This window comes from Electrona antarctica (assembly GCF_951216825.1).
Source record: "Electrona antarctica genome assembly, chromosome: 5".
NCBI classification, from domain to species: Eukaryota; Metazoa; Chordata; class Actinopteri; order Myctophiformes; family Myctophidae; genus Electrona; species Electrona antarctica.
The window spans coordinates 54,918,078-54,943,436 of NC_136810.1; the positions used below are offsets into that span (position 1 = coordinate 54,918,078).

The 25,359-nt window shown below is 44.3% G+C and overlaps 1 protein-coding gene across 1 annotated transcript in view; it reads right to left on the bottom strand.

The window, feature by feature from the left end:
- The window catches only part of lamb4 (laminin, beta 4), a gene marked incomplete at its 5' end in the record, with an annotated part of 44,950 nt that overhangs the window by 1,143 nt on the left and 18,448 nt on the right, over nucleotides 1–25,359 (bottom strand). The window contains 21 exons of the mRNA XM_079502391.1: nucleotides 874–1,027; nucleotides 1,255–1,425; nucleotides 2,098–2,233; nucleotides 2,689–2,896; nucleotides 3,928–4,072; nucleotides 4,238–4,441; nucleotides 5,056–5,258; nucleotides 6,501–6,661; nucleotides 7,108–7,477; nucleotides 9,433–9,529; nucleotides 10,589–10,806; nucleotides 12,612–12,839; nucleotides 13,334–13,491; nucleotides 15,426–15,657; nucleotides 16,201–16,344; nucleotides 17,892–18,072; nucleotides 18,649–18,769; nucleotides 21,159–21,271; nucleotides 22,357–22,542; nucleotides 23,706–23,840; nucleotides 25,254–25,347. Of these exons, the coding sequence (XP_079358517.1) occupies nucleotides 874–1,027; nucleotides 1,255–1,425; nucleotides 2,098–2,233; nucleotides 2,689–2,896; nucleotides 3,928–4,072; nucleotides 4,238–4,441; nucleotides 5,056–5,258; nucleotides 6,501–6,661; nucleotides 7,108–7,477; nucleotides 9,433–9,529; nucleotides 10,589–10,806; nucleotides 12,612–12,839; nucleotides 13,334–13,491; nucleotides 15,426–15,657; nucleotides 16,201–16,344; nucleotides 17,892–18,072; nucleotides 18,649–18,769; nucleotides 21,159–21,271; nucleotides 22,357–22,542; nucleotides 23,706–23,840; nucleotides 25,254–25,347 (3,659 nt within the window). The remainder of the gene's footprint in view (nucleotides 1–873; nucleotides 1,028–1,254; nucleotides 1,426–2,097; nucleotides 2,234–2,688; nucleotides 2,897–3,927; nucleotides 4,073–4,237; nucleotides 4,442–5,055; nucleotides 5,259–6,500; nucleotides 6,662–7,107; nucleotides 7,478–9,432; nucleotides 9,530–10,588; nucleotides 10,807–12,611; nucleotides 12,840–13,333; nucleotides 13,492–15,425; nucleotides 15,658–16,200; nucleotides 16,345–17,891; nucleotides 18,073–18,648; nucleotides 18,770–21,158; nucleotides 21,272–22,356; nucleotides 22,543–23,705; nucleotides 23,841–25,253; nucleotides 25,348–25,359) is intronic.

The following is a 25,359-nucleotide window of genomic DNA, read 5'->3' on the forward strand; positions in this document are numbered from 1 at the left end:
TCCCTACTATAAAGTGTGCTGACCATATGAGAAGTTCCTCCCTGTCCCCAGTGAGCCCCTGGGGTCAAAAAACCCTAGTTTTGGTTTGGGCTTTGGGTGGCAAAGCCTTCATCCAATCAGGATGAGAGGGGCCTTCTTCCAATCAGGATCGAGCGAGGCGGGTCTTGGTGCGCGTGCTGTTGGCCTGTTGCGTGTCCCCCCACTGTAGTGCGTGCATGTGCACATCTTGTTACCGGGGCGGACCGGGGGGGTTTCCAAATCACCCAAATCACTGAATGCTCCTTTAACAAGAGCGTGTGACTAACTAGAGCATGCATGGGCAACTAGCGGCCCGGGGGCCACATATGGCCCTCACCTTCACTTAATGTGGCCCTCAGGTTAATATCAGCATACTGATATACTATTGATTTCAGATGTTACAATTCCAAACATGACCCGCTTTAATTACTTCAGTCTATATGACTATATTAGTAGCTGAATGACTAGTATTTTAATTGTATTGTCTTTTTTTTATGTCCAATGCATTTGTATTTAAGTTCATAAAGTTAAAATAGGTATAAATGCATTTGAAATGCATTTGAAAAAAAAATGTTACTTTTTCAGGTTTCCAATTCAAACACAGCAAAAAAAAATCAGGATTTCAATTCAAATATAGCAAAAATAGCTGATCTACAAGCTCAAAACGCGTCGCAGTGTGACGCGTTTTGAGCTTGTAGATCGGCTATTTTTTTGCTACGACAGTAATATGCAACGTGGCCCTCTGGAGTGAGTGTGGAATTATAGTGGCCCTCTCCATTGTCAAAGTTGCCCACCTCTGAACTAGAGAGTCTAACTAGAGAGCAAACAACAAATCAAAGCTTTTGAGATGTCTACCTTCAATTCTTTTAAGTTTATCCTCCACTTGTTTCTTTAATTTCTCTGCCTCCATCGTTATGTTCTTAAGGCGTTCGTGGGCGTCGTCCTGAAGGGTTTGATTGCCATTTTTCTCCTTCAAAATGTCAAGCAGGTTCGTCACATTGGCAAGATCCTGTTGGAAAGAGGTATCAGACACAAACTGAATTAATACTCGACTGCGTCTGTCAAGGATTTTTAAGCTTAGCTTGCCAAAGCTTTTTTTGGCAAGTGCCGCCGTACTTCGGAGTATAACTGAGGCTATATTTGTCAGTCATATGTTGAAAATAATCATTAATTATCATTATAGAGAGACAAAAAGGTGTATTTGAAAGTGAGAATGAGAGTGTGTGCGTTGCTTACCTTCTGGATATCTGTAGCATTAGCTAACGCTGCGTCTGCGACCTCTTTGGCCTGGTTGGCCTGCTCTCGATTCATCTCCGTCTTGTTCTTCAGAGCTTCGATCTCATCCAGCAGAGTCTGAGGTCGGCTGCTGTTCAGCTTGTTCTCGATGTCATCCAGCTTCTCCTTAACCTATGGGACAGAATCAATGGAATCAACCCCAAACTTTCAAAAGTAATCATTCAAATAATAAAACCAGGGGTAGATAAATGTATTCAGAGCTACAGTATCACCAAGCCAGTGATTCCCAAACTTTTTCATGTCAAGGACCCCCCAAATTGACACTCCTGCAGACCCCCATTTGAAAACATATGCCAGCGTCCCCCATAAGAGAAGATTTGTACAGCTCTAGCAGTGATTTTCAACTATTTTAATTTCAAGGACCCCCAGTTTGAAATGCATTAGGCTACGGACCCCCGTTTAATGGCATTTCTATCTCTGGGAGCCCCAGTTTATATTGTAAAATCAATGTTAATTTAACTCAGAGTGTAAAAATGGACCCATTTGTACACTCTCAGAATTATAGACCCATAAGGGTCCATTTGGTTCCAAACTATCATTTATCTGGGGACCCCCTGGAACTCCCTCAAGGACCCTTGGGGGTCCCCGGACCCCACTTTGGGAACCACTGCACCTAGCATTTGAAAGTGAGATAATGATTCATGGAGGGCCCACAGTAGGGCCCACAGTAATTAGAATGACGTAAATGGGTAAATACTAGGTGGGATGACGCTGACAGAGCTAAGTTTAAAAAGAAAATTAGACAACAAGATGAAAATAGACACAAATAAATTGTGCACTTACTTCATTGATTTGCTCCTTCGCCTTGTCCATGTTGTTATGGGCATCCTCCAGGTCATCGTTAGCGTCGCTCTGGATTCGCTCCGCGTCGTAGATCATTTTGCTGATCTCGGTCACATCGATGTCTTTGGTCCTGTTCCTAAAAAAGGAACACGTTATTCCAACCAGTTCCTTTCCCCTCCATCAGGCGCAATATCGTTGAATATATTTTCTTTCAGAGCGAACGTTTTTAACTGAAATCTTCGCTTCTGGGAGGTCCCTGGAAAAACACATTTTCAGATGGGGGTCGGTGGCCTATTACATATAATTTTTGTGGTCCTTGACATGAAATATTGAGAACCACTGATACAGAAACATAGGTATTTCAGAAAACTGTCTTAGTAGACACTATAGATATATGGGCAGTATTATGCGTGTCTTAAGTACCATGTCTTATTACTTAACTTAAGACCTGGAGGCGTGATCAATGCCATTTGGCTATTCTGAGTGGCCAAACAGCATTGACCACGCCTCCAGGTCTTAAGTTAAGTCATAAGACCTGGTACTTAAGACACGCATAATACTGCCCTAGTAGTGTCAACAAAACATTCTTACTTGAGATCCAGTGCTTCCTTCTTCAGGTCTTTGGCGACCTCGGCCTGTTCCTGCAGCCTCTTCAGGTCCACCTTGAAGTCGGTGGTGTTAGCCAGCAGTTCTCTGATGTTGTCGATCATTGCACGGATCTCGTCCGGGGAGCTCGGCAGCTGGATGGCCAGCACGGCTCTGGCCATCATCTCAATGTCCTCCGGTGGCACCATCTCATCTGGTTTTAAAAAAAATAAGATGCTAGTAATAAGTGACTGGGTATAAACCGACTGTGAAATTGCACAAGTCTTCAAAACGATTTCATATTTCTTCAAGACACTGCAATGCATATGAGTGCGATGCAATGATGAGATGAGACCAGAGGCGTATCTACAATAAGGCGAGGGCAGGCGTCCGCCTGTCCAAATCCATTTCTGGCCTGGCCAAAATCCATACAATGAGAAAAAAAGAGGACAAAAACAAGACCTGAGAACTATTAGTGGACAGCTGACTGGCCGTTGCGGTAGAGCGCGACCCTCAATCAGCCAATGGAATGTAATGAATGCCTTTCAGCCTTTGTATACTACTCGTCTGGCAGGTATATCTATTTGAAAACCTTTAGTGTTACGATTGTGACGACAATTAACACAGCATCTTGCCTGCCCAAAACGTAATTCCTGGATACGCCACTGGATGAGACACTTTCATTAGTCAATCAAACCCAACCGTATGTACTTAGTTGATGGAGAGAGAGATTGTCTGAGTAATTACCTTTGCTTAAAGGTAGTGTAAGTGAGTTTCTTTGGTTAAAATAAGTGTTTAAAAAGCTCTATATTGTGATAGTACTCATTGCTAGAGTGTTTGTTCAGTAACAGGAGTCTCCATGTCTCTCCAGCTTTTTATTAAACAGAAAATACATGTTCAGGTCGGGATACTAATGTTATCCAATCAGGATAGAGAACGCAGTCAGGTTACAGGTTAATTAAACAAGTGGATTTGCAAGTGATGACACAGAAGAAATGAGCAGACACAATTGCAACTGGAACACTATAACAATTAAGCTGATAAATGCCTACTCTCTCCTGATTGGCTGACATTTTGTCACCTATCTAAAATAAATGTATAGTCTGTTTAGTAAAAAGCTGGAGAGACAGTTACTTAAACAAATCACTTACCCTACCATTAAGTGTCCATAAAATGTTAAATAATGAGGAGAAAATGCATCAACATAACCAGCATCATGATGATTGGAATGTGTCTGATACGAACCCATCAGGTAGTCCTTGACACGTTTTATTAGCGCCTTGGTTTCATTCTTCTCTTTCTCAAACTTGTCCTTATTGTCATTAATCTTGTCTTGAAGTTTATCCGCGAGGTCCTTTGTGTCCAGAGCCATTTGTTTGGCATCGCTAATCTGAAAGACAAGCAAGCGGAGAGCTGGCAAGAAAAATCGACTTGCGTTTGCTCACTAGATGTGTGTGTGTGTGTGTGTGTGTGAGAGTGAGTGAGTGAGTGAGTGAGTGACTGTTTGGGTGTGTTGTCGATTCTACTTCTAGGAATCCATTTAGCAAACACCTGCCTTGTTCTTGGAGTCCTTCAGTTTGTTCAGGAGATCGCTAATCCCGTCCTCCACTTTCTTTGCATTCCCTGTAGCATTGAGGCTTGTAGAGAGGATTCCGTCACAGGTGGGACCGCCGCATATTCTATTTCCCCAGAAGGTTCGACACAGGGCACCCCCACATTTTGACTTGGAACATTCCTCGTGGTTTGGCGCTCCGCAGATCTAGATGTGAAGAATTGAAAAGTGTACAGTGCAGCGAAATAAATCAATGCCGTCGCGCCTCTTCATTTCAGGACCATGGTTGTGCGATGCATAAGATGTGAATGTGAGTTGTGTTGCAGGATGCTGTGATATCAGTGTAAATATGCACAGCGAGTCCTCTCAGTGAGATGTATTTTTCAAAGTGGGTGCCCGGCGCCAACTGGAATGAATGTATGAAATAAAATGCTTGTAGATCATTTATTTTAGGTATTTACTCCCCTCCCCCCGCCCTTTAAAAAAAAGGGCCACACCCCAGCCCTAGGTTATGGCTATTTGGGGGTACTTGCCGCATGGAAAGTCTTAAAAAAAGAGAGAGACAGTACTAGACATGTAATTAAATTACAGTCAATTAGGTAATCCTGCTATAAATGAGCGAAATGTCTGTCTGACTAGAATGGCCTGGATTCCATATTTAGGCATGAATGACTCGGAACTCCATATATGAGCATAAAAAAGACACAGCTGCAGAAATCTCCATATAGCATATTGCATAAAAGGGACACAAGACAAACCGATGGGTACAACGGGTACTTTGACAACGCGCACAAAAACCAACACTGCTACTCAACACTCACCTTTTCATTGAGATGCTTCACACTCAGGCCTAGGAACTTATCTTCCAGCTGACTGGAGTTCCCAGTTCTCCCGCAGGTGGCAAGCTTCTGCTTCACCTCCTGACGTATGTCCATGGAATCCTCCAGGGCCTTGTTCGCATTCTTCACTTTCTTCTCGTCTGCCATGAAGTCTTTATGGAGCTTCTTTATCTCGTCCATTAGCTCTAAAGGATAAGCATGGACCATATGTACTGTATTTTAGATCAGAACGTCAAAGAACACAACAGCAGTCATTCGAATTTGAGGCAGTATAGACGAATTCAGAAACGGGTCTCATGGTCACAGCTTACGTACAGCGGACTCGACGTAGCTGCATGGTTTAAACCATATAGTATATAAAAGCCCAATGTTAAAGCCCAGCTGCACGGGGTTTCCCGGTCATGAATCCACGGGTCCGCCTGTAGTCCCTCCTCCTACCACTAGGGCCCAGTGCTTCAACGTTGGAGTGCCTCACTGGCCCCTTGGTTTAAACCCTCACCAGGCGCACCTCTTCTACTACAGTGAACGGTAGAGTGACTGATGTTAGTCTGCCTCAAACGTTACTCTTTTACCTGCTTTTTACTAACACTAACATTACAAAGATGCCCAGAACATCGAGATGAACCTGTGTAGTTTATGGCTGCTCCAACAGTAGTGGCAACATTCCAAAAGAAAAAGAAAAACGGAATGTCAAAATATCCACCGCGGTGGCTGAGACCAGAGCCATTGAGTAATGGTTGAGACGAAGCAGTGAAAGGTCCTGAAAGATACATAACGTCAGTCTTACCCAATCTTTCTGTTTTATGAACACATGGCTGCCGTACTTTATACCTCATACTTTAAATGCTTAGTATGAGGCATAAAGTACAGCAGCCTTGTGTTCATAAAACAGAAAGATTCACTGTAGTAGAAGAGGTGCGCCTGGTGAGGGTTTAAACCCCGCAGCTATGTCGAGTCTGCCTACAGGAAATACGTAAGCTGCGACTATGAGACCCGTTTCTGAATTTGTCTATAGGTTGTACTTGTGGGATAATTTCAGCTAGGGCATGTTGCCGTCTCCAAAAAGATTTCCCTTAACAAAAGGCAATATAAGAGGTGGTATTCCACAGTGCAGGAAATCAAGGAGTTCCCGACTACACATACAATATTGTTAGATTTCAAATGGCCAGACAACGACAAGGCACTTCCAGAAGGTTTGACATACAGTGGCGTGCACAGATAGACACTAGGGGGTGCTAGAGCACTACCTGCCCTTGCCCTCTGGACAGCAATGTGCCCTTAAAAAAAAACAAAAAAAAACGTTTCTAATATATTATTTATGCCCCAAAATCTATACATCTCACACTATTAAGGCAACCGGCCGGTTCCACAAGGTGCCCTTTTTTCACTTGAGCACCTGCCCCTCTAAATGTCCTCTGTTGACATACCTTCAATTTCGGCTTCATCAAAGTCTGGTTCATCAAAGGGCATGTCTCTCAGTTTAGCCAACAGCTTCTTGAACTCCTGGCGAATGTTGTCCATGTCGTCGTCCAGGAGAGGCGAGGGGTCAATCATGATCAGATTGGGATCAATGCTGTCTTTGAGCCTCCTGTGTGGGCAGAACAGTTCAACAAGAGACATGATGCATCCAAGTGAAGATTTGAAATGGTTTGAAAAGAGCATTCACACCAGTGAATGAAAATGACCTCTACTGTCATGTGTACATCACATCTCACTATTTAATTTAGTTTAATAATAATAATAATAATAATAATAATCCTATTATAAATGCTCTGTCGTGCGACTGGTTGTCTGCAGTTCCCATATCTTGACTATCCACCTCCGATGAATGACCTCTGGTGGGAAATAAATATTGCTTGGTGTTGGCATTGCCTTTGGGGGGGGGGGGAACTCGAACGAGGCTGAGTCGGCTGTACCGAACTTCGCGACGCTCGACATGGCAACTCGCCCGCTTTAGCACGCTCGGTGGTCATATACAGATACCACACAAATCTGAAGATGAAGAAACTTGCAAAGAAGTTGCCTGAAACGTACCCAATCTTCAGACACAACTTCTCCACGATGTCTATCTTGGGGAGGGACTTCCCCGTCAGGTTGACCATCCAGTCCAGCTTGTTGTGCATCTCCTCCATGCGCCGCCAGCGGTTCCTGTAGGCGGGCTCCACGTCGTCGCCGTAGCGAGGGATCAGCGTCTGCATCTTCTGGGCGGCGCGCTGGACGTCGGAGACGTTCCCCGACCAGAGGGTGGAGCAGGCGTGGCAGGGGACGCAGGCCGGGAACTCCGAGTCGTACCCCGGGGCACACTCGTCGCAGAAGATGCCCGTCACGCCGTCGCGACAGAGACACTCACCGGTTTCGGGATCGCACGAGGGACGCTCGGTTCCTTCCAGGTTGCAGTCGCAAGCTGGGGGAGTATGATGGAGAAATAATAGTTACTACTAGGTATAGTGATTACCTAGTAGTAATGTGCCGTGATTTTGCACGGCACATTTTGATTTAGTTTTAGTCATAGTCATTTGAATACATTATTTAATTTCAGTCACATTTTAGTTAACTTAAATGTTTTAGTGTTAGTCTAGTATTAGTCAACTAGATCATAAGATTTTAGTCAACTGAATATACAATTGATTTAGTTGTCTAAAATGTATTTTGGCAGGCATCTTAATGACTGATTTTAGACTTGATTGCATGCTGAAAAGATGTAGATCTGCTATTTTCAGCATGCAAACAAGCATAACATCTTTTAGTTCTCTCTTCTCCACTAGACCCTCCTTAACATTTTAGTTTAGTTTTTATTTGTTGACGAAATTGTCAATATATTTAGTCATAGTTTTAGTCATCATAGCTTACAGTAGTTCTTATTGTCTCCACCAGGCCGAAGGCATGGGGAGAGAGTATGTTTTGCACTCCGTCCGTGTGTGTGTGTGTGTGTCCGTCCGTGTGTGTGTGTCCTTCCGTCCGTCTGTTACCAGCTAATCTCCGGCACCGTTAACCCGGTCGATGCCAAACTTTGCACACACACTCCCTGGATGCCAACGATGAACCTCTGCCCCGCATTTTCCAGAACGGCCTATTATAGCGCCACCATGAGGCAGCTTTTCACATTTTTTACCTAAAACTGCACCGATCTGCGTGAAACGTTGCATGCACACTCCCTAGAGGCCAAGGACAAACCTTTGACCTGCATTTTCCGCATCTGCCTTTTATAGCGCCACCAGGAGGCCGACTTTTGTAAAACACATTTTTTGATATTACTCCTCCAGATTCTGTCCAAAAATCTCACAAATCGTTACACAGTATCTCTATGGTCATGTGCTCAAGTCGGATCTGTCCCATATTTCATATTCTATCCTAATTGGCTATAATTGGCTTTCACAGTTTGCAAGATTTCCCCGTTTTGAACAAAAGCCTCAAATCATGAACACAGCATGCAATTTACGCATCTTTCACACATTTTCTTACTAGGCTGAGGAATATATCCCACCCTTTTCACATTGGCCTGTTATAGCGCCACCAACAGGTAGATTTTTGCCAAACACAATTTTGGAACAAAATGCCTCAAATCATCCAATTGCCATCAAAGGCAAACATGTTTATATTACTCCTAAACATTTTGCCAAACATCTCACACAGTCCTATCCTCCTGGTGGAGACCTGTGCCAAGAAGGGCACTTTTTCTAGTTTAGTTATTATTCGGTTTTCCTGAAAAAAGGTATCGACAAACATTTTTCGTCATAGTTTTATTCAACGATGTCTACACACGCATGTCGGTGGACAAAACCTGGCCTACTGCAAATCTGTTCTGCGTGTGCGCATTTCATGCGGTGGGCATTAATACAAATTAAATATTTGCTGACTACCGGTAATTTGAAAAAAAAAAAATATATATAATAATAATAATAATAATAATAATAATATATAATATTTAAAAATGCAGGTCCTTTTCGCAAGTGGAAGCCACGTAGTCGGAATGGCGGTGCGTCGGAATGCCACTCTGTCCCTCATGGAGACACATGCACTCTGTGTGCATTCTAGAGACACGACTTATGTAAGAATTAGAAATTAGAATACCGTTTTTACTTTCAGCCTTTAGACTGCTGAACAAGAGCTAAGTCCGGTGACACAGCACAGATTTAAATGAATTGGTGTTTTAATAGGGACTCCCCTTTTATATTTATACATGTTTATTTATTTATTATGCACTCATATATCAGTCATATTATGCACTTTATGCTCTCCTATCTCTATCCTTTAACTGCAATAATTAGCCTTGCACAACTAAGAATGTCACCCACCTTACTTACTTGTAATGTGATGTGACAATAAAGATTGATTCAGAATTTAATAGTCATTACTTACATATACACTGCAGGTCAGGATTCCCAAAGTGATTTTCACCACATTCGTGACACTGTCTTCCTCCAAACTCAGCGCGGCACGGACAGTGTCCAGTATCCTAAAGACATCAGTTTGACAATTTATACTTGACAATTTCCGGTATGACAATATTGTTCTTCAATTCAATACAGGCTGCAGTGTGGTTGGCCTTGGTTTCTTTATACATATGTTTCTGTAGCCTTAGCTGAAGCAAATAGTAAAATGACCGATTTACAAGCCCAGAACCTAGTCACATTAGTGATTCGTTGTGAGCTTGTAGATCTGCCTTTTGTTTGCAGAAATGGTTATATGCAGAATGTTTGCTCATTGACATCCCCAAAATATGGATGTCCTGGCCCGAGCCGGCCTAGCGGTCTGGGCACCTAGGCTGTTAATCCAGCCTGACAGCGTGTCGCAGGTTCGACTCCCGATCCTGACGACCTTTTCTGCGTGTCACTCCCCCCCATCTCTCTCCCCCCATTTCCTGTCACCATACTGTACACTATCCAATAAAGGCAGAAAAAGCCCCCCCAAACAATCGTACCAAAAAATAGAAATCACACCCGTGTGAAGCGAGGGGCGCTCTTATGATTGTACATCTTTTGTTGTGTGTTTAAGCCATATTTGTATACACAAACGCTCAAAGCTGGCCATTCATTGTCAATGGCATTCAATATATGTGTTGGGACAAACGCTCAAAGCTGGACATAGCATTCAATGTTTGTGTTAGGAGGACAATGTTTGCACAAACCCTCAAAGCTGTGCTGGACATAGGAGGGGATAGCGCCCCTCAAAAATTAGGGATGTTGGGATTAACGTAGCCTGGAACTCACCTATGCTTTTTATGGCATAGGCAGCTCCCGGCAGGATCCGCCGGGAGAAACTATGCGCAGCTGCTAGACATGAGACTAATTGATTAGAGCGACAGAGAGAGAGAGGAGTGTGTGTGTGTGTGTACATGTGTGCGTGTGTGTCAATTTAACAAAGGTGCAGACGATCAGAAATCAGCAGAGAGTGAGTGATGTTTGTGCTACTCTATGCCGAATTGAAGTGGACTCGGACCCAGACTTTTTTTTTCTCCCTGGAAATAAAAATCTCTGGGTTTCCGAGGCTAGGATTAACGTGGTGGCAAACAGACCTTGTCACATATGTTGCTGAGAGAGTTGGTAGGGTCACAGTTGCAGGGCTGACAGCCGGACGCCCCGGCGATGTTCCAGTATCCGTCGTCGCACTCGTCACAGAGCACGCCCACGGCGCCGGCCCTGCAGGGGCACTGCCCCGTCTGGGGGTCACAGAAACAGGGGCTCCTCAAGGGGCACTGGGTGACCTCCGTACCGCGACGGTCACAGGAGCACTCTGGTAAAGCACACACACACACACACACACACACACACACACACACACCAACGGTCAGACATACCATGAGTCAGACACCCTCCCCTAACCTAACCCTAACCTAACAGGAAGTCATGGGTGATTTTCAACCCTGCAGCGCCGATTCGTTTTAACCCGCCACGCCTGTCGTCAGGAACCACGAGTGATTTTTAACCCGCAGCACGGGTTTGTCTGACTAATGACTGTAGGACTGTCGGTATGTCTAACCAACGTATGCACACCCACATGAAAAAGCTTTTTTGCTATATTAATATGTTGGGCTTACCGGCTACCGTAGAGTTAAAGCCACACACTACACGACAATAAAATGAAAACAGTATATGGTACAGTCAAGCACATTTGGTCCAAAATGACAGCGCCGAAGAAAGACCTTGCGGTCTTGTTTCCATTTGGGTCCTATGCAATAGCCATGGAGCTGCATTGAGCTATAGCAGCTCCATGGTTAAGATGCTTTTCCCAGGTAAAAACTGAAGAAATTACTCTTATAACCTCCCTGAAAGTCTCAATGATTCATCGCTTAATGTTGCCATTCAATGAAAATAAACCGATAAACACCAGTAGGTTACCTAGTTATCGCTCGAATGCAATCGAGCCAGCAGGCTCGCCTGGAAACGTCCCGACGTGGCGTGGCCAGAAACCTAACCCCAGTCTTAACCGGCCACGTAAGTCCCCTGACCTCATATCAGTCTTAACCGGCCACGTAAGTCCCCTAACCTCATATCAGTCTTAACCGGCCACGTAAGTCCGCTAACCTCATATCAGTCTTAACCGGCCACGCAAGTCCGCTAACCTCATATCAGTCTTAACCGGCCACGTAAGTCCCCTAACCTCATATCAGTCTTAACCGGCCACGTAAGTCCGCTAACCTCATATCAGTCTTAACCGGCCACGTAAGTCCCCTAACCTCATATCAGTCTTAACCGGCCACGTAAGTCCCCTAACCTCATATCAGTCTTAACCGGCCACGTGAGTCTGCTAACCTCATAGCAGTCTTAACCGGCCACGTATGTCCCCTAACCTCATATCAGTCTTAACCGGCCACGTAAGTCCCCTAACCTCATATCAGTCTTAACTGGCCATGTACGTCCCCTAACCTCATATCAGTCTTAACCGGAAACGTAAGTCCGCTAACCTCATATCAGTCTTAACCGGCCACGTAAGTCTGCTAACCTCATATCAGTCTTAACCGGCCACGTAAGTCCCCTAACCTCATATCAGTCTTAACCGGCCACGTGAGTCCCCTAACCTCATATCAGTCTTAACCGGCCATGTATAAGTCCCCTAACCTCATATCAGTCTTAACCGGCCATGTATAAGTCCCCTAACCTCATATCAGTCTTAACCGGCCACGTAAGTCCCCTAACCTCATATCAGTCTTAACCGGCCACGTAAGTCCCCTAACCTCATATCAGTCTTAACCGGACACGTATAAGTCCCCTAACCTCATATCAGTCTTAACCGGCCACGTAAGTCCCCTAACCTCATATCAGTCTTAACCGGACACGTAAGTCCCCTAACCTCATATCAGTCTTAACCGGCCACGTAAGTCCCCTAACCTCATATCAGTCTTAACCAGCCACGTGAGTCAGATTCACATTGTTTTCGCTTCGACGGCAGTACTAATTTCACTTCCGCGTTTCCTGATCGCAGCCTCCAGGCTCCAGGCGAGCCCAGTGGCTCGATTGGCATTCGAGTGATAAGTATAACCTAATGGTGATTATCGGTTGATCAAATTCAAAGCGGGTGCATCATCATCATCCATATACCTTTGCAGTCTTGAGCCAGAGCGTCCCCATAATAGCCAGGCATGCAGTCCTGGCAGCGAGGCCCAGTGGTGTTGTGGAGGCAGCGGAGACACTCGCCGGTCACGCCGTCACACGCGCCGTGCTCACTGGGATCTATGTTGTTGTTGCACGGGCACTCCTCACAGAGGTCGCCGCCCGGTACCGTCAGGTTGCCATAGAAACCAGCCACGCATTTGTCACAGCGGGAGTCTGAGAGAGAGAGAGAGGGGCGGAGAGGAGAAACCATCATCAGTGCTTCTGAAACGTTCTGGGCGGGAACCCCTTTTGGTGTTTTAAGCATTATGTTATGCTCATTTTCGGGGTTTATGATAACATTAACATTAAATCACGTCATGTTGTTGTAACTGATTCGTAGTCATCAGGAATAAAACCGGAATAAGAACTAATAAAAGCCTTGATGCGGCGTATGAATACGACACGTTTCTTCAAGTACTTCTTGGAATAGTTTGTTTGTTATTATCCATATTTTATTCCAACACGTAGCAACTGGCGAGGATAAAAACAAACAGAGGGGGGGACCAAAACAAAGCGACACCGAAAAATCCAAAAAGAGTTTTTTTTTTTTTCTTTTTTTTTTTAGATTTTACCATCCGGTCTATAAAAGCGATTTAGAATCACAGAGCAGGCTTTCCTCCGAGGTGGAAAGCCTGGTATTGCGAGGTTAGGTGATTCCAGGTTCTTACCAGTGTGTCCGGGCAGGCAGTTGCAGCTCAGACCGGCTGATCCTGGGTTCTTGGTGCAAGAGCTGGCGAAGAACAGCCCACTGTCTTTTGTGTCTGGACACAGGCATGGCTCACAAGGCTCCCTGGAGACCGGGTCACCATAGTAATTCTCCTCACACCTGCATGGAGGCAAGGTGTTTGTAATATAGGCTTCATATTGACACAAGGACAGTGTGTACAGTGTGACATTGTGCCAGCGTTGATTTTGACACCAGATTTTGGTTTTAGTTCATAGTCTCTTGAATAGTTTTCATTTAGTTTAAATCACATTTTAGTCACCTGGAATGTTTTAGTGTTAGTCTAGTTTTAGTCGACAAAATCTACAGTTGATTTAAACAACTAAAATGTATTTTGGCGGGCCTTGATGCGGTCGTAATGATTTTACATGTGCTGAAAATAGCCGATCTACAAGCTCACATCGCGTCGTGAACCAAGTGTAAAATTACTTATACTGGATCTCTTATCCAGTAGTCCCTTCCTAACATTTTAGTGTACCGTAGTTTTTATTTGTTGACGAAATTGTCAACATATTTAGTCTTAGTTTTAGTCACCATAGCTTAGTTTTCATTTAGTTTTCGTCGGTAAAAAAAAGGTAGTCGACGAACATTTTTTTGTCGTGGTATTAGTCGACGAAACCAACACTGTATTGTGCATCATTCATTACCCACGCTGTTATGTTTCACACCTTTCATCATAATAGTGCAGTGGTTTCCAAAGCTTTTCTGGACCAGAGCCCACTTTGAAAGTCTCAATGCGGTTCACCCGTCTGTCCACTCACCATGCCAGCCCAATAGGCCTATCTCACAGCATTTCCCCGCCCCCTTTCCACGCCCCCCTTTTGGAGCTAGTGGTGTTATTTTTTTCTGCGGTCCATAGGCTTCAATGTTAAAAGAGGTATTTTCACAAGCCACAAACTATACTGTTTTGTAAAGGTAAGGTTTATTCTACTTATTTGAGTTGTTATACCATTGTGTTTTCTTCATATTATTATCGGTCTTTGACATTTTAACATTAGGAAATGTACTTAGATTCTCCAGAGAAAAAAAGTGTAAATGCTAATGGTTAAATAACACCACTAGCTTCAAAAGGGGGCGGGGAAATGCTGTGAGATAGGCCTATTAGTGCATTCTCACGAATGCAGCATTTACTATATGGTGCAAGAAATGCAAATGCCACTCCTTTCCATGCCATGCCGGAAGGCAGCATTCAGGAGAATTGCTTTTTTTTCCCCCGAAGTCTCCTGAACTTGAACACAGTATTTTTGCGTTGAACAAATTTGTTGCATATCAAATTTGTCCCCGAAAATAGCTGATCTACAAGCTCTCTTGTGAGTTTGTAGATCTGCTATTTTTGTCCAAAAGTGCCCGCTTACAGGATTTCAGCCCCTGGTGCATTTCCATCCACCAGCTGCTTAAAAACCCGGAAGAAACGCCTGGACTAAGCTGCGCTTAGTAATAATTTCACTTTAATTTTTTTTAAAGCGCATAACAGAGTTTATGTAACCAAATGTTAACAAAAACACGGGCGGTAGGTATCCATAAAGTGCAGTGGTGGAAAGTAACTAAGTACTTTTACTTAAGTACTGTACTTAAGTACCATTTTGAGGTATTTGTACTTTTCTTGAGTATTTCCAATTTCCAGTACTTTTACTTCTACTCCACTACATCTCGGAGCCAAAATTTGTACTTTTACTTCACTACAATCATTTGAAAACTTTAGTTACTAGTTACTTTGGTGATTTTAATTTTGATTAGAAAACATACATTATCCACTTCAAATTTAGGCCATTTGAAAATAGCCGATCTACAAGCTTGTAGATCTGCTATTTTCAATAGACTTTGTACACATTTTGAACTTGTGAAATGAGAGTACTTTTACTTTTAGTACTTTAAGTACATTTTGATGCCGATACTTTTGTACTTTTACTCAAGTACATTTTCAATTCCGTACTTTTACTTGTAACGAAGAAGTAGTTCTAAATTGCAGTATTGGTACTTTTACTCAAGTAAAACAATTGAGTACTTTTTCCCCACCACTGATAAAGTATATATACCTCTCACAGTTGGCCCCAGTGGAGTACCCTCTACAGTTCACACAGGCTCCGGTCTCCTCGTCGCACAGCTCCGCCTGGCCGTTGCAGTCGCAGGGTCGACACAGAGGGAAGCCCCAGTAGCCCGGCTGGCAGCCCTGGCAGCGGCGGCCGGCCACCTCCCTGCGACACGGACACTGACCTCTGACCTGGTCACACAGCTCCGACACGGAGCCACGCAGGTCGCAGTCACACGCTGGACGGACGGACGAACGGAGGAGAGCAAAATATTAACTAAGGCTGTCCCCAAACATTCAAGGTTCGAATATTCGCTCGTTAGGGTTGGCACTCGAATCTTAATTAATGGGCTTGAACCATTCGTTTTTTTTATATTAAATACAAAATATTATTATTATTTTTTCCTTTTTTATTAACTCGAAAATATATCTCGGCGAGAATGCGATATGAGTTTCTAGTGCATTCCTGTCAGAAATTATGATTTTTTAAAAGAAATATCTCCTTGTTCTGTCCCTCTCCAAAATCGTGCACATTAATTTGGTGATTGGCCTGCAGCTGAGGTGATTGACCTTTCTCACCTTGTTCTGTGAGAACAAAAGAGTTCCATTGAATGGAATGTCTGATGCATCTCTCTCACACACACAGCCATGATATATTAGCATATGCTCTCTAACAACACCCCTGCTCTGAGACCATTAATATCCATTATATCTTAGTTTTCATTATCAGGGTAAATAAATAGCAGATATGACAACTATATACTGTAGGCATGGTAACGTACGTTTGCAGCCGTCGGGTCCAAAGCCGTAGGTGATCGGGGCACAGGTGTCGCAGCATCTGCCAATCACATTGGGCTTACACTCACACAAACCCCCAAATTTGCTACAGGACGGCCCGTGTGAGCCCTGGACGTTACACCTGCAAGCTGACAATACAGAAACTCACTTAGGCCTCACTCACACCTTCGCATCTAGCATACAACATTGATGCATGCTAGATGTAAAGAAAGGGTTTGTTTACATCTTGCCCCAATGCATTTCCAATGGAAGTCACATGGTTTGACACAACATTTGTGTTGTTCGGCTTTCGGCTGTGTTTTTCGACTGCCCCCCACCCCCTCATACAACACAAATGTTGTGTCAAACCATGTGACTCCCATTGGAAATGTATTGTGAGCTAGCTATACATCAATCTGTTGTGAAGGTGTGAGTCAGGCCTCAGACACAATTTAACCAAATACAACAACAAAAACAACAATTAGTGACTAAAGCAGTGGTTTTCAACCAGCTAAATGATGGAGCGTTGGTAACAAAATGGACCCTAATTGACCTATAGCTAAGCCCCTCCCCAAACTGCTATCGTCCAATCACAGCTAAGCATAACATGGGTTAGACCTGCAGATTGTAGAGTATAGGAGAGTAGCAACAAGCTTTGATCTCGCCGCAAAGCGGGTGCCTATATGGGCTATAGTTCCAAACATTGCTCCTATGGCTGGAACTATCCCATTGAGATAGAATGAGCAATAAGCCTATCTCACAGAATTTCCCCGCCCCCCTAAATACGCCCCCTTTCGGGGTTAGTGGTGATAGCGTGACGTCACTCCATAGACGCTACATGTTAACAGAGGTAATTTAAGAAGTCTACAACTTTTGTTTTCTCAAGGTAAGGTTTGTTCTATCTGTTCGAGCTGATTTACCATCTTGTTTGCTTCATAATAATATTGGTCTGTCACATTTTTGAGTGGTGTAAACCACTCCTACAACTGGCTTTTGTGTGCATAAAAAAATGACCATGGTTGCTATGTTCAAAATAATTTCTGACGTAATTAAATCACACCCGGGTGAACTGGATGACCGTAGCAACCGTGGTCATTTTCTCTGCGCAAAAAAAGCCAGTTGTGAAATCACATCCAGGTGTGATTTCATTACGTCAGATCAGAGCTGATCAGGCTACATAATACCTTACCTTATTTCATTACGTCAGACATTACGTCAGACCACAGCTGATCATGCTATATAAAACCTTACACCACTCAGTTCACACGGGTGTGATTTTTATTACATTAGAAAATGTACTTAGATTCTCCAGAGAAAAAAACGTGTAAATGCTCATGTTAAAGACACCACTATTTACCGGAAGTGGGCGTGGAAAGCGGGCTGTGAGATAGGCCTATTGTTACAATGGGAGCCAACGCTAGTGTCGCCACTCTCTTACTATATTACTCTGGGTTAGACAAACATCTCCACCAATAGTTTTCATATTATGATAAAACATTGTTTTAAAAAAGAAATGCCACACACATATTTGAAGTGGTTAATGTATGTTTTCTAATCAAAATTTTAAAAAAAGTAACTAAAGTTTTTGTGGAGTAAAAGCACAAATTTCGCCCCCGAGATGTAGTGGAGTAGAAGTAAAAGTACTGGAAATTGGAAATACTCAAGTAAAGTACAAATAACTCAAAATTGTACTCACGCACGGCCCCGTTGTGGATACGGGCCGACATGCTGCCCACCAGGCTCTCACACACGTCAGGCAGAGAGTCCTGCTCGGCCAGGTCGGCCGACAGTCCCAGACAACGGAACCGCCGGAACGAGTCCAGGTCGTTCTGAGAACAAAAGTCCTCCACTGACTCTAGACTGGGGATCAGGCCCATCTGGAAAGGAAAGGATAGGAGTATGGGTATGGAGAGCATGGCTCGTGATGAACTTTTGAAGTGAAACTGCCCTTGATTGGGTTTCCTCAATAGTCAATATTTAATTTAATATTCTGTAATTGTGTTCGTTTTTATTGTAATGTCAAATTCGGAAGAGGATTGACATCTAGAACTGGCTACATTTCATCTAAAAAGTAAAAAAAAAACCTGCTGTATTCTATAAGATATGGGAGAGGTTCTTGGACTTCATTAAGCGAGGTGATATTGAAGAGGCTTTGGATGTATAGTGGTTAATGGTAGGTTGGGGGTAAGGAACTGTAATGGGGACATTGTGCATTTGTTTGTTTAACTGTATGTAATGTGTTTATTTTCTTTTGTTTTGTTGTTTTTTTGTTTCGTAATTATGGTCATATCCTGATGTTTCTTTGAAGATTGTGTTTAGTGTTTGTGCTGCCATGTGGGTGTGGGGGGAAAATATATGTGAATAATTGCTTTGAAAATACTATGTTGTAAAGAAGGAAAAAAAGTAAAAAATAATAATATTCAAAGTTAAATAAAGTCTTAATAATTACTTACAGAGTCAATCAGGATGTGAGAGCTGGACCTGTGGTCAAGGTTTGGCTCTTTGTTGAACACGATGTCCACAAAGTACCGTCCTCCTGCATTCAGACAGATGGTTGTGTCCAGGACTGCACCCCTAGAGCACATTTATTATGTTTGTAACCAAGAGAGCAAATCAATTGGAATTACGGAACAAGAACAATATATAAATTCCACGCACATGGCAGCTTGAAAATGTGTCAATCAGTATCAGTTCATGCATTCAAGCATCCGCCTTATAAACATAATTCATCAACATACTGTAAGTTAATAACAGTGATATATATTGTCATTGATTACAAACAATACTTTTCAGATGAAGAATAAAGCTAGATTGTAGATCGGCTAGTTGAACAAATTAAAAAAGATTTTTAAAATAGTAAAAAAAAAAAAAAAAAAAAAAAAAGAGGCAAATAAGTTTAGGGTTAAAGCTGCTATAAGCAATAATATGTCCACATTTTAATGGCCTTTTTATTTTTTTATTGGTATTCAGACAGCCAGCAATGGGTAAAATCAAAATGCTCCCACAAAAAATGTAGTCTCTTATCTACATTCTCTCACAAATCTAGGGGTCACAATCTACATTCAAATATTTTCCTAGAAGCTTTGTCATTGGTCGATTTGCTTGTCTACTTCCTGATTGGTTAGTCATTTCGACCGGGTTTTTTTTCGACCAATGACAAAAGCTTCTAGGAACATCTTTGAATGCAGATTGCGGCCCCTAGATGTGTTACAGAGACTAAATTATTTTTGGGAGTGTTTTACTCATTGCTGGCTGTCTGAATACCAAACAAATAATACCAAAAAAAGTCATTAAAATGTTGACATGTTATTGCTTATAGTACCAGCGTTAAGGGGGTAATTAAGGCACTGACAAAAATAGGGCCCCATGTCTTCCTTCTGAGATTAAATTATACAAAACCAGGTGAGAGCCATGAAACGTGATTAGACAGTTAACATGGACTTTACATTGAATGAAAGCACGACAGAGTCTAAACCTGGCATTCCCTGGCAGGGTGAGAGTGGTGCTTTCTAACCCGGCAGGGTGAGAGTGGTGCTTTCTAACCAGGCGTTCCCTGGCAGGGTGAGAGTGGTGCTTTCTAACCTGGCAGGGTGAGAGAGGTGCTTTCTAACCAGGCAGGGTGAGAGTGGTGCTTTCTAACCTGGCAGGGTGAGAGTGGTGCTTTCTAACCTGGCAGGGTGAGAGAGGTGCTTTCTAACCAGGCAGGGTGAGAGTGGTGCTTTCTAACCTGGCAGGGTGAGAGTGGTGCTTTCTAACCTGGCAGGGTGAGAGTGGTGCTTTCTAACCAGGCAGGGTGAGAGTGGTGCTTTCTAACCCGGCAGGGTGAGAGTGGTGCTTTCTAACCTGGCAGGGTGAGAGTGGTGCTTTCTAACCTGGCAGGGTGAGAGTGGTGCTTTCTAACCTGGCAGGGTGAGAGTGGTGCTTTCTAACCCGGCAGGGTGAGAGTGGTGCTTTCTAACCTGGCAGGGTGAGAGTGGTGCTTTCTAACCCGGCAGGGTGAGAGTGGTGCTTTCTAACCTGGCAGGGTGAGAGTGGTGCTTTCTAACCTGGCAGGGTGAGAGAGGTGCTTTCTAACCTGGCAGGGTGAGAGTGGTGCTTTCTAACCTGGCAGGGTGAGAGTGGTGCTTTCTAACCTGGCAGGGTGAGAGTGGTGCTTTCTAACCTGGCAGGGTGAGAGAGGTGCTTTCTAACCCGGCAGGGTGAGAGTGGTGCTTTCTAACCTGGCAGGGTGAGAGTGGTGCTTTCTAACCTGGCAGGGTGAGAGAGGTGCTTTCTAACCTGGCAGGGTGAGAGTGGTGCTTTCTAACCTGGCGTCCCCTGGCAGGGTGAGAGTGGTGCTTTCTAACCTGGCAGGGTGAGAGTGGTGCTTTCTAACCTGGCGTCCCCTGGCAGGGTGAGAGTGGTGCTTTCTAACCTGGCGTCCCCTGGCAGGGTGAGAGAGGTGCTTTCTAACCTGGCAGGGTGAGAGTGGTGCTTTCTAACCTGGCGTCCCCTGGCAGGGTGAGAGTGGTGCTTTCTAACCTGGCAGGGTGAGAGTGGTGCTTTCTAACCTGGCGTTCCCTGGCAGGGTGAGAGTGGTGCTTTCTAACCTGGCGTTCCCTGGCAGGGTGAGAGTGGTGCTTTCTAACCTGGCCCTCCCTGGCAGGGTGAGAGTGGTGCTTTCTAAGGCCTCACTCACACCTTCGCATCTAGCATACAACATTGTTGGATGCTAGATGTAAACAAAGGGTAAGTGTCATGGCCGCCCCAATGCATTTCCAATGGAAGGCACATGGTTTGACACAACATTGTTGTTGTACGGCTTTCGGCTGTGTTTCGACTGCCCCCTCCCCCTCATACAACAAAAATGTTGTGTCAAACCATGTGACTCCCATTGGAAATGAATTGCTAGCTTGCATCAGTAAACAAGTATCATGCATCAGCTATACAACAATCTGTTGTGACCGTGTGAGTGAAGCCTAACCTGGCATTCCCTGGCAGGGTGAGAGTGGTGGTTCCTGTTGGGTCAACGGGACAGCCATCGTCGCCCGGCGACAAACGGATGGTGGTGATGGTGGCCATCCACTCAGCTGGGGACTGAGAAGGAACACTGTGTGAGCGAGCTACTCCCGTCTTGTTGTTGTCTTATAACAGACTGCAGCATGTCATTTCACGATGAGTCCTGCTTTTTCTATTTTGTTTTCTAATGTTTTACCCAGTTTTTTTCCCCCATTTAAAACGCTTTGTGTGCCCTTTCAACATTTTCAAAATAGTGACCTGTTATTTTTGACATTTTATTTATTTTTTCAAAGACGTCCACAGACGTCCTGGGCACCACATAGCGGTAATTCCCAGGACGTCTGTAGACGTCTTGGGCACAAAATGTGTTAATTGTTGTGCCAATCCACACATTTCTGTGTTACCACACAGCTGTTGTAACCTTGTGTGACCACTGACCAGGCTTTCCACCTGGTCAGGAGGAAAGCCTGGTCTGTGTCAAAATCGCTGTGTGATCCGGTCTAGACCGGATGGTAAAAAAAAAAGAAAAAAAGGTGGTTGCACACTGGGCGCGTTTTTTCCGGAAAACGCGTCCAGTGTGCAGGGACCTTTATTCCCGTTTGTGGTTTCCGGCTTTTTTGGCGTCGCTTTGTTTTGGTCCCCCCTTGTTTAGTCTCGCCAGTCGCTACGAGGTGGAATAAAATATGGAAATACCAAACGATTTATTCCAAGACGTACTTGAAGAAACATGTCGGATTCATACGACGCAACAATGCTTTTTTCACCAAAACACGGCCAACTGTGTTCTTATAAATGCTCGGCATTCGAAAGCCTAGAAGAAGTTTTATCCCACAATTTTGTAACCCATTTTTTCACCGAGTGTCAATTATCTAATGTAATCCTGGGCCAACCTGGGGGGGTAGCGGACTGACCTCATGCCTCCTTCTATGCATGAGGAGTCCAAGCTGACAGGGGAGAGTTTCCCCGGCCGGACGTAGCGTGTGGAAGGAACACGTTATTCCGACCAGTTCCTTTCCCCTCCATCAGGATTCAGGCGTATGGGCACTGATGACGTTGTTATCTATTTGTTATAAAACTAAACATTTTGTACATACAGAGTACTATGCACATACTCTGTGTCACGTAAGTGAGGTTGTTTTATCCTCGTGGTCGGTGGTCATTACCTCAGGCTCGTAGCGAATAACCAGCTGATAGTCAATGGATTTGGGTATGTTGTCAACGGTGAACCGCAGTCCCGCCCTGTCCAGGGCCCTGACGAATCCCGGTCCCGTCCAGGTGATTGGCCTGTGTGCTGTCCTCGGCCGGGGGACAATCTGCAGTGCTGATCCGGGGTCCAGGGGAATGGCCATCTGCTACGTACATGAGGTATAGGCAAGTATAAGGACTCATCGATCTGAACACTAAGTTATAGGTCAATCTGTCTTTGAATGGGCTCTATGCATAGCCGGCGGCCGCCATTTTGGAAAGAACTTGGGCCCCTTCCTTACTTCCTTCACAGGTGATACTAATGAAGGCTCTGTTCCATTCTGGTCAAACAGAGTCACTGTTAGTCAGGCGTGCTGCTATTGTGCATGTTGGCCAAGGGGCCAGTGAGGCGCTCCAACGTTGAAGCACTGGGCCCTAGTGGTAAGAGGAAGGACTGCAGGCGGACCCGTGGATTCATGACGAGGAAACCCCGTGCAGCTGGGCTTTAACATTGAGCGCTCGGTTGCACTTCCGCGTTTGACCACCAAAATGTGGTGGTCAAATGCGGAAGTAGACGTTCTGAGACGGACCTTCCGGGTGCTTCAAAACGCCACTGAGCAACTTCCACTGACATGAATATCGGGGGGGGGGGGCTTCGCGCCAGTTCAGTCGCTATCCTTCTTTATACTCTATGATGTTGGCTCACTGGAAACTCTAAAGTGTCATTGAGTGGGTTCCAAATGGCTCTGTATGGGTGTGCAATGCTGAAAGTGTACAAATGGAACCAAATGGACCCCTATGGGTCCATTTGGTTCCATTTGTACAATATCAGAGTTACAGACCTGTAAGGGTCCATTTGGTTCCATTTGTACACTCTCAGAGTTAGGAGGGGGGTCCTTGAAATTACAAGTTTTGAGAACCACTGCACACTAAATGTGAGGGAAGTAGGGAAACAGCCCGGAATTAGCAAGAGTTATTCTGTGTGCATAGAGCCCATTCTGCAACTTAAGGTGGCCTTATACTAGCCGATAATCGGGCATTTTTTGACGCTCGGGGGGTGCCCGACTCAATCGATCTGCTCGGGGCCGCTCAAAGCGCGATCGGGATATTTGCTCTGCCCCGCTCCGTTTATCCTGTAGTGTGTGGTGCTATCAGATTTCATATTGAAAAAAATCGGCTAGTGTAAGGCCACCTTGAACCACATGTATCCTAGTAGTAACCCCATTCTGAGGAGAAACCTCTGCAAAATCTGCACATCTGAGGGACTCTAGTACTGTATATAGGGATTAAGTGTGTAATCAGAAGATTATTGATTCACTCGTTCAACCTGTTCAACCTGTCTCCTCGTCCTTGCATGTCTTCTGGTCCGCTTCAACAGCACCATACGGCCATTGCTGTACTTGACGTCATAGCCCTGCTCCCTGAAGTGCTGCTCACAGCCAGGCAGGAGCACAGGCTTTATCTGGAGGAGAGATTCACATTCAAACAAACATATTCATTCAGTCACTACAGCAGAGTTCAGCTGAATAGATACAAACACAGCCTATGTGTGAAAGAACATCATAGACAGAGCATAGCAAACAATCCTCATCCAGGTCATTACTCATTATCATTTCAGCTTTGTCAAACCATGAGGAGTCACTGTCATGTAAAAACTAATTCTGAACAAGTCTCACAAGGTAACAATGTAACTATACTACCGTAAGTATAATTACCATGCTCAACTACCACTACCGTTCTCTATAGAACGTCGCAGTCCCGCCCCCTACCATGGCCCAGGAAATGATTCTCCGTTCATTTTCCTCATAGACATTTCAGAAAGTATTTATTTAAAGACGTTTACGCCGCGGACAAAGCCAACTCGAGTCGTGACAAATCATGACATTGTTGTTTTTCTTCTTTGTAATTATTTGTTTGGTCCAAAATATTGTTTGTGTTGTCATGAGTTGTCACGACTCGAGTTGGCTTTGTCCGCGGCGTAACCGTCTTTAAATAAATACTTTTTGAAATGTCTATGGGAAAAATGCATTGGGATTCATTTCCTGGGCCATGGTAGGGGACGGGACTGCGACGCTCTATTACCATGTACCAGTACCATGATCTAGTACCATACCATGTACAATTTACAATTTAGTCATTTAGCAGTGGTATAAAAGTGGTATGCCACTTTCACAGAAATAGTCATGAAAGATCATAAGCAAGCTAAGAACCTAATATCTGTCTAAGAGTAGAATATCTGTACAGTCAGTCACGTGTAAACTAACTTACATAAGTTTAGCCCTTGCATACGCCTGTAAGGACGTGAAGGCTATAGTGCAAGTGCTACGGCAAGAGTCTGAAGAGGTGAGTTTTCAGACTACGGCGGAAGATTGGGAGTGAGTCTGATTGCAATGGGAAGTTCATTCCATAGTTTTGGAGTAACAGTACCATGCTCTGTTACCATGTACCAGTACCATATTATTGTATCAAGCACCAGTACCAGTCTAGTACTGTACCATGTAGGGATGTTAATAGTTCATCGTTAATCGATTCATCGCAGTTAAGAAATTAGTCGGTTAAACTTAACAGTTCGAAATCGAACTAGACATTTTGAAAATCATCGAAAATTATGCGTTCTATCATTGGGTGGTTTTCGATAATTCACACCCCTGTGCATCAGTACCATGTTATAGTACACGGACAAGGATAATATTGTACACAGTGGCTCCTGAAACTGTGTGTCTTTTAATCACTCACAAACAGACTCCTCAAGCCACTGGCTTGAGGAATCTGTCCGCCAATGCGGGGGGTGGGGGGGGTGCGTGGCGTGCCCCCACGATGATTATAAGAACATTTCGTCCCTGAGTAGGGGTCATAGGTCATGCATGACACACACCTGGGATGCAGCAAATTCGTTCTGGAGGTAATATGGGTCCACCTGTTCCTGATTCCCTTGATTCACTGGATGCTCTGGACCGGGAGTCGGCCACCTTTTGGACATG